The following is a 14,107-nucleotide window of genomic DNA, read 5'->3' on the forward strand; positions in this document are numbered from 1 at the left end:
CAGGAAATTCGCGATGCGGTAATTCAGGAAGAATGTCTGTTTCTGTGTATCAGTTACTGTTCCTGCTGGATATCTTCATTCACGAGGAAAGGCGAGAGAGAAAAGAGAGAAGATCAAAAATAAAGCAAAAAAAAAAAGAGAAAAATGTGGAAGAGAAAGAGAGAGACAAGACAGATGAGGAGAGATTATTCTAGCTCCTTGAAAATGCTTGATTTTCTCTTGATAAATACTTTTTGCCCCTCTAAAAAAATATTTCATTTGCCTATTTAAAATAGAAATATCTTTTATTAATATAGAACTATTTATCGTTCATTTCTGCAGTTATGAAGCTCTGATTTTTCTGCTTTTTTCTCTTATTTTTAGCCTAATTGCAGGTGTAACTTCCCATTTCTGCTCCCATCTTCACACTCCAGAGTACAAAATCAGGCCCCTTACCTTCACTGTGAGGTTTTACACAGTAATTTCCCCCTGCTCCCATCACCTGGATCACAGAACCCAAAATTAAACTGACCCAAATGGTGACTCAAGTGTTGCATCCATAGCTTCACACAAGCTTCATCCTGGATATTATGGATCAACTCCTCTCCATGTGTAAAGCATGACAGACCATATATATTTTTCCAGAAAAAAAAATCTCAAATCCATGCATTTTCAAGGACAGGCTAATGTAGAATTAAAAAGAAATCATGTTTTATGAACTTTTGATCTTCTACCAGGTTGCATTGAGGGCCAGCTTCTTATTCACATGGATTTATTAAAGATAAAAAATGACTGAAAAGAGGAGGATTGGCACAGATCAGGTCTTCCTAAAGTCTGGGAAGTTCTCCCTTAAAGAACAGTGGTACACTCCATTAATATATTCCAAAGTCAACAGAATCAGGAAATATTCTACTCTAGAGAAAATAAAAAATATGCACTTAAAATTTTAAGATATCCTTACAGGCTATTAAGGGAGATGCAAATTAATAATTTGACTAAGTGTATTTTATCTCAGTTTTAAAACTAAATTCAACCAATAATGGCAATGCTGATAAGTAAATATTTACCATTTTAATCTCAGCAAACAATTAACAGCTGTACTGACAATTTCACTTTTTCGAGCATTGATGTTATTTAAAGCTATTTAATGAGGCGCTGCTTGCTCAAGGTGCCTCTTGCATTTAACAGGCATTCTATTTAATCCACAGGCTCTAGAGGCTGGCAAAGCCATTTTGTGCCCAGGAGGAAGCCCTTGCTCCCTGGAATGTTCTTCCTGTTGGGGACTGTCACCTGAAGCCTGGGTGTATCACAGCATCAGTGATGGACACACCCAAGGCCACATGGATTCTGGAGGAGACTCTGTGTCTAAACTGACTGTGGCACCTCCATGGATACTCCCAAGAGCCAGGACTCCTGAGATAAATTTGTGTTGTAAGATCTACCTCCTTTTCATCACATGACTTAAACTTTGGTAGATGGGGGAACGGTTATCAACTTTAATTGTTTCCATGTATGAAAGCAACAGAAGCTGGGTTTGATTTCTCCTATTACACCTTATTACACCCTTCAAATCCCACTGCCATACTTCTAAGCAACTAACCTGTGAGAGAAGCTTCACTCCTTGCAGCTTTTATTGCTCTACAGACTCCAGGTTTAACACAAACTCCCAATCCCGGCTCACAAATTGCAAAAAATTAATCTTGTGCCTACACACACTCTGTACTGCGATTGTCTCTGGACCCCAAATTAGCCAGCAGTTAAGTTTGCATATTTTCTGCTTATTAAAAAAATTACTGTAAGTACTATTTAGAATCTGTTCAGTCTATTATGGCATGTGGTTTCTATTTGGGGAGGCTGGAGATTTTGCGAAGGCAGTGAGTAATTACCTTAGCGTTGGTGAGTTTTCACTCAAGCTTGGGCGGCGCACTGTAATAAGAGACAGTTGCCATAAACAGCCTGGTACGAGTAAATCATGGTGTGTGGCCTTCTGGTGGAAAGCAGATATCTGCTCTAGGTGACCCTACCTCCCTCTCATGGCTCGGCAAAGCCCACCAAACGTGTGCTCTCCAAACCCTTTTGTTCTGCAATTACACGGCTGTTACTCATAGGTTGCTCCATGGGGTTTCGTGCCTCGCACTGTACATGTGAAGAGTTGCTGTTTTGATTTATCAGAAAAAAAGAGCAACAAAGAGCATTTGAGAGATTATTTCATTCACAAAAGGTTCCGCTGAGAGGCTTTTATGTAGTCTTCAGGCCTACCTGAAGACTCCCTAACTAACCAGAAGTTAGTTTTCTAATTAAGTGTAATCACTTAATCTGCAATCATCCCTAAAAATTATTAGTGATATTTAATATTGGATCTATTTATACATTTTCTCATTGAAGGAGTCCAAGCCAAAAGTATTACTCACCCAATGGCAGGTTACAGATTTTGCACAAATAACTTATTTGAGCCAATATTCCTTCTCTTGAGGAAATATTTTAGCTTGTGGCCAATGCTTTTCACAGGTGTGGTACAGATATTTTGGTAAACTATTGTTGAGAGCAGTAAAAGAGAGGTTTAGCAGACAAGTAGAGGAGATCAAGGTACCTTTCAAGTCACAGCAGGTGCCTGAAAAGGCTCTGGTGCAGAGCAGCACTACCAAGAACAATATTTTAAAATATTTTCTGCCTCTGGTTTCCCAGTGAAAGGGAGGGAAAACAACCTGCACCCTCCCCAAGCATGGTCTGGCTCAGCAGCAAACACAACCTTGTGAGGTGCTGAGGATCCCATTTAAGCCCAGTATAGAGCCAGGTTCACACCCACAGCAAGTTTTATTGCTGGAGAAACTGTTAGTGAAGATCTAACAGCTCAACTCAGTCCTTAAATTTGGGACACGCAGAGGAGCCTCGAGGAACGTGGCAAGATGAATCTCACTACCTCTGAGACTTGTTTTCCAACTCCAGCAAAAGTCATGGCATCTGCTGTGGAGACTCTGCAGCCCAAAATTAACTCCTAAAGCAGGAGGAGAGCAGCCAGCTCAGCACAGGGCAGAGCAATGAGGCTGCAGCCACCAAGCCTGGCATGGCTCCTTCTTGCTAAATCCCACTCATCACTTTGCATCTGCACGTGGAAAAACATCCCTGGGACAAGAGATCTATTAACACAGCACACAGTGTCTGTCTGAAAAGGAAAATCACATGAAAATAACTCTTTGCATTGGACCACAAATTACCCAGAACTCATTTAGTAACTCACAGGTGGGAAATTCAGCGGGAGCAGAACACCTCCTGCTTCCAGCCTGCGCTGCTTTACGGCAAGAGAAACAACACTTAATCAAAGATGTTTAGTTGAGGACTTACATATAAAAGGTTTGACACTGCTGTGGATGTGTTTATGCTGTTTGAGGCCTGAAGAAGTGGCAAAGGTTTTGCCACACTCTGGACAAGCGTGAGCACGAGCCCCCACATGCTGGGAACGAATGTGCCTCTGAAGGTTGCTGGGGTCCGTGAAAACCTGCTAGGAAATGAGTACTGATTAACCAAGAAACTTGACTGCGGAAGAAGCCAGAAATTACAAGAGTCTTTTAAAATTCAAACCTTGGAGCTATTTTTGGGAGTATTGTGAGATTAAAACCTTCGCTAATGGGCAGCAATGGGAGCTGTGCCTGCAGGATGGGGCCTCAGTTTCCCAGGATCAGCCAAGCATTGGGTGGATCTGTTAACCCCTTTACAGCAGATGCATTTGACTTTGGCATTAGAAATTCCACATTTGAGGTCAGGGACTTCATGGGAAATGAGTGAAAATGTGGCTGCTTGAAACCTCTAAGCATTACTGCAATAGAAATACTTTATATTGGCACCCGAGTGTGTGACAGTGAGTAAATCTGTACACAACACAGTGCTAGAAACCAGGGCTTGGCTGCATCTTATAAGGGTCAGCTTAATATGAAAATCTCATAATTGTGGGAAATTTACCTAAAACCAAGCAAATCCTTATTCAAAAGGGCCAAGCTTAAGGAAACTGAGAAAAAAGCAATGCAGAGCACAACATCCTATACAAATAATCCACACAGCAGCCCAGTGCTGGGAGATGATGGAGATGCTTTAGGAATGAGAGTTGTGCTCACTTAGTGCAGCTGGGGTGCATTGCTAATTCTTATTTTTGATTTATATTGCAGAAGTGTCCTGAAGTTTCTGGTGCCAGCAGCTGGCACACAGCCTAGGGAATCCTCTACCCTGTGTTTTCCTGGGTTTTCTTGCCCCTCATTGACCCTCTCACACCCCACCAATCCTTGCAAGGAGCCAAGCCCTGAGCTCGAGGATGCTCAGCATCCTGCATCGGTGCCCATTTCAGACTCCACAGCCATCTCCAAATCAAAAGGGGAAGAAAAATAACATATTTGCAAAGTAGAAGTGAAAACCCTCGAGAAACCATCTGGAGCATGGCAGAAACCCTATACCCTCCTGCATCCCAACCTGGGGCATCCCCTTTCCCATGCTCCCGTGCCTCCAGCAGCACAAGAAGTGCCAGCAGCCTACAAATTCACTGTACCTTGGCACAGTTCTCACACTCGTAGTGCTTCCCGCTGTCGTGAGACATTTGGTGACGTATCAAGTTGGACTTCCAGTTGAAGGCTTTGGGGCACTGGTCACACTTGTACTCCCTCTCCTCACTGTGTGACAGCATGTGCTTCTCCAGGCTGTGGAAACAGGAGCAGGGCTCAGTGAGATGGGGGTTTGTGGGAAGAGGGGAGAGCAGAGTACATAGTGACAGCCAAAAGTAAAAAGATTAAAAAGCCCCAAAGGCCCAATCCTGAGAGAAACAAGTCCTGTGACTACCAGGCTCACCTCAGCCAGCAGGCAGAGCCTCCTCCTCCCCACCAGAATAACACATCCTCTCATGTTTTGCCAGGCCACTTGCAAATGCTCCAGGAGATGCTGCTGCCATCACTCCCCAAGGAGATTATTTCATACACCTCTCAGTATTTCACTCTGGTAATTCTCCCCTGCAGTCTGAATTATTTCTGCCTTATGACTTTCCCTCTGAACACACCTTGGATGCCACCACCTGCTATAAATCCACTTCTTTCATGGGAGTCAATTTTTCTTACAGCAGGAATAGATGAGGAATAACTCCTCTGCAGTAGGACAGGATGAGTTTAAGAAGCCTCTGGAAAAGGTACACTACAACTGAAGTTATTTTTGATGAATAAGTGAAAAATAACTGAAAAAAACCTAAAGAGTCTTTTTTATTATTAACTGTGTGCAATTGTGAGGTTGTTTAGTCATTCATTTCTTAGTCGTTTATTCAGTCTATTATTAGGGTATCCAGTGTCCACCTAATTTCTGTTGCATGTCTTTAAATTAGTTTTTGTCTCTGAATTTTTATTATTCTTTTGCAGAAAATACGTATTTTTAAACATCTGTATTTTTTGGTCAAACACAGAGTCATAACTCACACCACTGCTTGAGGGAAGATCACTACATAATACAAGAGTCGATTCACAGAAAACCCACTGGAAAATGGGAATTTTAGCCTGGGATGCCCAAACTGTTCTCACATGAAGTTCCCACTGATCTCTGCTGAATCAGTGATGAAACCTGCTGGGGTTACAGCCTTGTTTGGGTCATGTAGCCCAAACAGCAACCTCTCTTCTCAGCCACACGCAATGGAAATGCTTTCCCTCTGCAGACGCTCTTACTTCTATTCTTCTTCCTCTGGGGGGAAAAATAATTCTGGCTTCTCTTCCTAATACCTTTATAACAATTGACTCTCCATCATCCAAACAAATTTGCCTTAAGACCTGGAGAGATTCTTGTCCCTGGTTCTGGCACAGCTCACAGACTCTGCTGTGGCTCCATGAGTGTGATCAGCACTGGGCACTCCTGAACCCAACACCCCCATCCTCCTGCTCAGCTATTCCTCTGTATAATTGCTCACACCCTCAAGATCATTTGGGCCTTTTGCTTTATATAATCTGGATACAGCACACTTAGGCACTTTTTTGCTGTGAACTGTCTGTGTGGTGTATGAGCCTTTCAATAATTCAGAAGTTGGGAAATGGCTGCATTGGCTCTCATTTTTCACTCTTTCTCACAGTACTACCCATCTATTTATGATGACTCTTTCTTTGTTTTCTGCCCTCTCTCTTCAATTTTTAATATTTTAAGCTAAATTTACATTTCCTCAATGATTCCCATATGTTAAGATATCGTCCTCTCATTCGCAGGGAGAAAAGAACTTTAACACTGAGTAACTCCCAACATGGAAAAACCTCACAGACCAGAATCCTGTCTCATCCAAGCTGCTGGAAATCCTTCTGACTTGATCAGCCCCTTGGAATCAATCCCTCAGACTGAAAATCAGACGTGTGCAGCCACACACTGCCCAACAGCAGCCAGGGAACAAGACCTTGTGCCTACAAAAATTCCTGCTCTAGCCCAGGACTTTGCCTGTGAGGTATCTCAATATTACCATCAAACATTGGCTGAGGTTAACTTTCCCCAGGAAATCACCAAGATGTAAATCTGTGAGAGATGTGCTGCAAAAGTTCCTGTGTACTCTCAAAATCTTTCCGTAATTTGCAAAATTTGCTGTTAATCTGCACTGCAATATTGTATTTTAGGTAATCGCAGAAACTGTAGTGGCAGGAAAGTTGCACTATTTACAGTCTATGTATTTTGGGCACATAAGCACACAGGTCTATCTGTTTTAAGAGGGAGATAAATTTAAAAAAACAACAAACCCTGGTGTTTCATAACCATATGGCTACAAATAAATATTAACATATAGACATAGTTATTAACATCTAGAATCCATTTCTAACTAAAATGACTTGTTTGCAAAGGCAAAATTGGTAACATCAATGAACACCAGAGATGCTCCGAATTATTTCTACCTAAGACTAAGGAGCCCAGACCTCAGCTGATGTGAAGTAGAACCACTGCTGTGATTTCACTGCTACCAGCTCAATCCACACCAGCTACAGATCTGATTAGCAAAAGATCCAGCTCTAAATTTAAGATCCTCACTAAGGACTTCAAGCACAGGAATCAGATTTTTTATTTATGTAGACTCTGTTGCTTTTTATACCATGAAACACCAACTGGCATGGAAATCCTGCTCATCTTCATCTTTGGTTTCTGTAGAAGGTGAATGCATCAGGATCTGATACACTCCATGATCCAACTGAAACCATCACAGAATCTGCCCCACTCAACCACGTTTTAAGCACTTTCTCCTACCTTTGTAAGTCTGGGAAGACTTGGTCACACTCTTTACACTCCTGGATTTCATGCACGTCCTGCAGGTCATTCTCGTTCTCAAGCTTCTTCTGGAAGTCCTCCTCCACCATGGAGAAGGCGGAGTGAGGTGTGCTGCAGGGGAACTTCTGGTGGTCCACCAGCTCAGCCTTGGACTCGAAGAGCTGGTCGCAGTCCTCACAGCGGTACTGGCGCTCCTCTGCAACACACAGGGGTTGGGAACACACACACCACTTCAGTTTGCACTCATTTGTAACCACCACCCCATCAGTAGGTGGATGATGGTGTGGTTAAACTCATTGTTCTTCAGTAAAATTGAAAAGAACCTCAAAAGAAAGAAGGATTCCTAAGAATGCTTTACAATAGTGCTTTAATTTCATTTTAACTGCCTGGGATTCATGGTAGCTGCCAACAGGAATCCCTAACACTGGCTTAGGACAAAAGTCAGAGTGTTTAAACACCATCCTAAATGGAATTATACAGGCTCTAACATGGACATCCAGCAGAGGCTGCCAGTCTCTGCATTTCTGAATGAAAGAGATTGACTCACACACAAACAGCATCTAAAACAGCCAAAAGGGTGTTTAAATAGAGTTTTTAAAAGCCTCTTCATTTTCATCACAGTTCATACTGCAGCACCCACCTATGTTCAAAGTAAGCCAGAGACACATGAAGTTAAATTCTTTGCTTTGAAAGCCAAAAAATAGTCTTAATTTCTTACTGTAAAGTGTAGAATATCAGCAAAGTGTTACTTTGGAGTGAGTACTGCATTCCATTAATTAGTAATTCCCACAGAAGAATAGATTAGCTGACGAAAATCCCCAAAAAACAAACTTGGAGAAGAGCATCCCAAGATGGTTTTTCTTCTGCTGCATTTTCTCCTGTTGGTCCATACAAGGAGCCAGACACCCTGGTTTGGATCCAGATATGAATGCCCTGGGGCTCTGAGTCAGAAAGGCACTGAGGAGTCTGGCTGGAATCCCCAATGTATGCTCTTGGTTGCTACTTGACAGTTGAGCTGATCCAGAGAAAGTGTCATGGGGTTCTGTTCTTGGCTGTCCATGAGCAACACTTTGGCTCAGTGTGCTGCTAAATTAGCCCTGTGGGACATGATCCTACATGTGACTGCAGAGATTTCCTCTGGTGTCATTTACACAATAGCTACTTGGCCATGGGGACGAGGCAGGGAGAACAGTGTGCTGGAAAGGGAGACACCTTTAGCAATAACTAAACAAAGTTACAACTTTGGGGAAAAAAAACAAACACAAACCCAAATGGGAATGAATGCTTAATTCCCACTTTTTTTTAAGAGAACAAAAAATACTACTTTAAATGTACAAACAGTTTTAAGAAAATGCAGGCCTTGATACTTCCTGGCCTGGGGAATCCCTGTGCATTGTCCCTGAATCCCTGAGAATTTGCAGAATGTCCCTGTTGGCCTAAACTGCAACCTGCTGGGCATCAAGCAGATATCCCACACCCAGTTCCCAGTGTGGCTGATAACCCTCTGCACAGAAAAAGGAGATTTTGGAGATGGGGGACAAATCTGAGCCACAACTCAGGAGTTGCAGATGCAGAATCTGAGTGCGGGATGAATAATGGACAAGTGTGAGGAGTAACAATGGCTGAGATGTCCTCACAAGTGACAGCAACATTGACAAACTGAGATTTCCTCTCTTCAAGGTCACAGCTGTCTGGCTAAGTGACAAAAAATAACCTATAATGAGGGTCCATACGTGTCCTGCAGGAGCAGCACAGCCTTGAAATGAGGGCATGGACTGTTGTTCTTCTTTTGCAATAGCCACAAAACCATCAAGTTTCAACCAGGAACAGAAGGGCAGAGAACGGACAAATACAACCACAGTCTAGCTCTCCTCCCTGGCTGCAGTAAATCCATCCCAGACTTCAACAGAAGAAAAAAATCTCCCTAAATTTTGGGTTAACTTCATTGATACTTTCTATTAGGTGAAACAGTAAGAAGAAGCTAACCGTGGATGTCCGGAGCCATTGTCTCATGTGAATAATCTTCACTCTTCATGAACAGTAAGAGCTCCTCTCCTGGTTCAATATCTGCTACCACTCTGTAGAATATCTGGAAAAAAATAAACCAGAAAGAGAAAGCAAGGTGAGCACCATGACAGGCAAAGAGGCATTAAGCTGGTGAGTGTTGCAGACCAAACCCTGTGGTCAGAGCCTGCCTGGTTGTGGTGCTGCTGCTGGACAGGAGCTGACTGACCATGGCAGGGCTGCTCCTTCCAGCCCCAAAGTCGTAGTGTTTTGGGCTCTGTGAGGATAAAAAGGACAACTGTTTTCAATAGCCTCTGCTGCAAAATGAGCTTTGTGATGACTGCAGATATCACCAGCAATTTGTCTGCTGAGTTATGCCAAACCCATGTACAGAGCAGCTATAAAACACATCCCTAAGTGATCCTGGTGAGGGAGGGAATTCCTGTTGCACTGGGAAAAGGTACTAAAGTAACATTAATGCTGGGACTCAAGGATCTTAGAGGTTTTTTCCAGTCTTAATGGCTCTGTAATTCCAAAGCAGACATGAGAAGATGCTGCTGGTTAAGCCATAAGCATCCAGCCCCCCATTCCAACCATCTACAGTCCAAAACGCTGTGGGAAGAGAAGCTTGTAAGAATGAGTGCACCTGGTTATTCCTCAGCTTCAGATGGAAACCAAAGGAGAATCAGTCCTGGCTGAGGAAACACCATGAGCAGCCAAAGCTGTCAGTAGTGGCCCTGGCTGGTGACACCTTGTCCCCTCACACAGGTGATGCTGGGCTGTGGGAAGGAGCCCTTTGGGGAGGCAAGAGGCTGTGGGGGAGGGCAAAGGGGACACCCTCCCTCGGGTCCATGCACCAGAGGAAGCACACGCCAGCACCACGAGACTCTGCCGAAAGGAAATTCCCAAAATCCATCTGGCTGCTTTCCGTCTCAGCAGGAAATGTGAAGAGCACTAAAAAGCTCCACGAAGCAGCTCAAATAAATATTAGTAACTTCCTTGGGCCTTGTTAAACAAAACCACATGACAGCTATGTTTCCTATGCTAAAAAACGATGCCATTGCATTTTGTCAGACTGATGTATTTTTAAAGGGTTTGCTCTCAAACTCCTAATTCTCAACACTCCTGGCAGTGCACTGGGAGAAAGGCAGCAAATCACCTCCTGAGTTCAAAAGCACACAGATGAGTTTGTCACAGGTAGGGACAGGTGTCTGGAGATCCGAGGGTGCTTTCCCTGCCCAGTCACACACAGTCACAGCCAGCACATACCGGTGTCCTCCAGGAGGTGGCCGTACAGCCTAATCCTTTCTGCCTGCACAGGCTGTGCCCACGGACATGGGCTAAATACCTAAAAATATCCGATTTGGATGCATTTCCTTGGATTTTTTTTTATTATTCCTTCAATTTGTCCCAAAAACCACTCCAGAGAATGGTGCAGGGAGCAGCAGAGGAGGCTGCTGGAGCAGCTCATCCCACACCCCAGTGCTCACCCCTCAGAAGTGCTGGCAAAACACATCAGGCACAAGGTACCAGGGCCACAACCCCCTGCTTGCGCCCAATTTTCCCCATAAAACCCAGGAGAAGGAGTTTATGGGCACTCTGATCTGCCCTCCCTCCTCTTCCACAGCACCCTCATTGAAACACCAGCCTGGGCTGCTTAGGCTTCCCATCTGAATCTCTTGTCAAGGGCATTGCAAAGTCTGCCGGGTATTTTGGATGCCAAGAGAGCCACAGCACTGTCCTGTGGGCATCTCTTCATGCAGCCAGGCAAATATCTGGTACCACAATCCCCTCTGGATCCAATACTGCTGTTGGTGCCAAAGGATGCAGGGCTGCCTGGTTGGCTTCAGCATGCTGGGGATGCACTGAGGCAACACAGCTCATCTCATCAAAGACCAAAACACAGTTAAGTGAAGCCAGCTTTTACCTCCTGCAAATAAACCTGATGACAGCAACAAATCCAGTGAATACTCGCTGCAAGCAATGCTTGGTTTTCCATTTGTTACGATAAATGTATTGAAAAGTGGATTTTTAATTCCAGAAGTATAATGGCATCTACATATCTGAAAGGGAAGCTGCAGTTGGATCTGTGGAAGATAAGCCCAGTTGCTAGCTGGTTTGGGGTGAAAATAATATGTGGGATAACGATATACGCACACTGACTGAAGAGACTTCTGCAGAGCTCCCTGTTGGGGTGGGAGCAGCAGCACCACACAGCCAGGAAGGACTTCCACCATCCCACAGGGACTGTGCCAAAGCTTCTGCTCTGCCCAGGACTTGCTCCTGCTCCCAGGTTTTGTGTCCCAGTCAGCTAAATGCAGCTGTTCTTCCTAGGGCAGTGATGCATCCACAGCAATGAGAGAACACAAACCACAGCAAAGCCTTCTCTGGTATTTTCCCCGTCCCATCAAAGGTGTTTGGACAGACCTTTTCACCTCTCATCACAAAGTGAGGACACATGGATTGGGGCATAAAGAGGGTCTTGTTCAGAAATGCTGTGCTGGGGAGCATCACTTCTCTTGGGGAAGCCCAGGATGATGCAGCATCTTCCCAGCAGCTGTGGGACACATCTCTGAACGGGGAGCAAACCCTGCAGAGAGTTTTCTTGTTTGCACTGATATTTAAAAATAGCAGAGATGATCCAACTACCTATCAGAAACTCCCTGGCCAGCCTCTCTGTCCCTCAGCAGGGAGACAAGATGGGTGTTTCAAAAAACTCCATGTTTTAGGTCGAATAATATTTCTGTATTTTGCATCTCAGACCTAACGTTCTCAAAAACAAAGGCCAACAGATTTCCAGCTCTGGCATTTTCACATGATTATAAAACGAACTTTAATTATTATTAGAAGTAGTTTTTAGGATTTCTTTATGTACAGACAAAACCCACCTGAACTAACAAGTGTATATATCAATTTGTGTTGCAGTGAGAATCTAAAATAAAACATATTGAAGTTTTAACCAAAAAGATCATGCAGGTAAATTCATTCTGATTTTAAGAGCTGTCATTATTACTTCACATGAAGAGCTTTTTTTCTCACTCTTCCCACCTAAAACTTCCTGGAATTATCCTGTCTGGAAAAAAGTGAGAAGCCAACTGTTGAAATGAATCATGTTGCCCGAATTTTGAGGCAGCAGCAGCAGCTGGCTGAGGGCAGGCAGTGGGAAAGTCCTGCAACCCCCAGATGGGGAACCTCACAAATTCCCCCCAGCTCCAGAGGTACCCTTTGCCTGCGTTTTGTAGTAACAGCACCTCTACCACGGGTAGTATTTTTTGTACTAGGAAATGCTAACATAAAATACATGGATTTTTCAATTGCTAAGCTTGAAGATTGCTGGGGCAGAGTCCTGACTCGACTGTAATTAATGAAAGGTTTCAATTTCCTGGCTATCACTTGTCCAGCCGACTGAGCCTGTTCCATTAAGCAACTTTTTCAGGTTAACCTGCACTGGTCTGCCTCGAGATCAAGTATAGGAAGAGCTTCTGCACAGGAGAGGAGGGGGGGGGGAGAAAAAAAAGCAAAGTCCAGATGCACATTTCACATGCCCTGGGATCAGCGGTGTGTGACTGCAGCTTAGGTAGGAAGAGCAAAATCGGATTCAGGTCTGGAAACACTTTCAAAGTTCAGGGGGTCTGAGGTGGGGAGAAGCTGGGGGAGGCCTGGCTCATCAGCCCTCTGTGTCTGCCCACACCACAGGTCAGAGATCTGTGCTACCGAGCAGAAATAAAAGCTCCCAAACTGCAAAGCCGTAAAGGGAAAGGGGAGGGGAGGGAAAAAAAGGAACACACACAATTTACTTTTAAATGGATGAATAAGGCCTCATTGTTATGAATCCCAGTTTACTTTTCCTGGTCAGGCACTTGAAATTTTATTTATGCTTAATAGACTGCATTTGGCATGTGTAAAGATGACAGAAGCGTGAATTATGAACGACCTTCGACCTATTCAGGAAGTTGTAATAATTGAAATAATAGCGACACGCACTCCCCGCGAGCTCGGCTGGGGCCGTGCTTGGCCGCTGAGCCCGTGTGCTTTGAAGCACCCCAGCCATCCCCCTGCCCCTGCCAGCCCCACACTGCCCTGCCTGGACCCCCCTCTGCTCCCTTCAGCATCCCCCAGAAGCAGGAGGGGTTAATTGAAGTTAAGGTTTTGGGGGGAAAAGCAGCAAATCAGTCGCTGAGTGAGAGCAATGGCAAGAGCTGCACACATTTGTCATACCTTAAAGAGGAGCTGTGCTCTGGTGCATCCAACTAAACCCTTTATTCCTGACTATGGCTTTGGAAAACATCTCACGTGCCCCAGCGCTGCTTGGGAAATTCAGATTTTAGGGCAGGCGAGAGATGCTGCTCCAAGTCAGTGCAGTTTGTCCTTTAACCCCCAGGCCACGTGCTGAACTCACAGCTCCCAGCAAAGACACCCAGTGATTCTGTCCTGCCCCACACTGGTGCAAGCAGGAGGACTCACTCTGCTCAGGATGGAACAGACACCCCAAAAGTGGATTGCTCCCTGGTGAGCCCCATATCCTGCACTCAATGGACCACATTCCATTCCATCCACCCCAAGCAAGGCAGCCTCATCTCCCAGCTCCTTTGGGGACTGTGCCCCAAGAGGCAGCGTGCACACTGCCAGCTGGAATCCACCTCCACACTGCTTCGGAGCAAGAGTGGAACTTGCTTGAAAAGTAAAACAAATTAAATGTCCAAAACTAATAATGAGTGTTATGTCCAAGGGGCTCCCTCAAAATCAGAAATTATGCCTGCCAGAAAAATGAGAAGGACGAACAGACATGCAACTTCACAACAAGCCACAATTAAGAGTTTGAAGGGAAAAAACAAGAAAGAAAAAGGTCCAAATAGTACAGGTTCAATTTTAGCCC

The 14,107-nt window shown here is 44.4% G+C and overlaps 1 protein-coding gene across 6 annotated transcripts in view; it reads right to left on the reverse strand.

The window, feature by feature from the left end:
- Positions 1-14,107, reverse strand: part of MECOM (MDS1 and EVI1 complex locus) — a 325,384-nt gene that overhangs the window by 25,751 nt on the left and 285,526 nt on the right. For 4 of the 6 annotated variants that reach the window (XM_085068978.1, XM_085068980.1, XM_085068984.1 and 1 more), the window contains 4 exons: positions 9,214-9,316; positions 7,207-7,423; positions 4,514-4,661; positions 3,322-3,478 (listed from right to left, as the gene is read on the reverse strand). In XM_085068978.1, the coding sequence (XP_084925104.1) occupies positions 3,322-3,478; positions 4,514-4,661; positions 7,207-7,423; positions 9,214-9,316 (625 nt within the window). The remainder of the gene's footprint in view (positions 1-3,321; positions 3,479-4,513; positions 4,662-7,206; positions 7,424-9,213; positions 9,317-14,107) is intronic. The other 2 variants (XM_085068979.1, XM_085068981.1) reach the window with 1 other exon arrangement.

Source organism: Lichenostomus cassidix, chromosome 9 (genome assembly GCF_008360975.1).
Source record: "Lichenostomus cassidix isolate B80296 chromosome 9, HeHo_3.0, whole genome shotgun sequence".
Lineage (NCBI taxonomy): Eukaryota > Metazoa > Chordata > Aves > Passeriformes > Meliphagidae > Lichenostomus > Lichenostomus cassidix.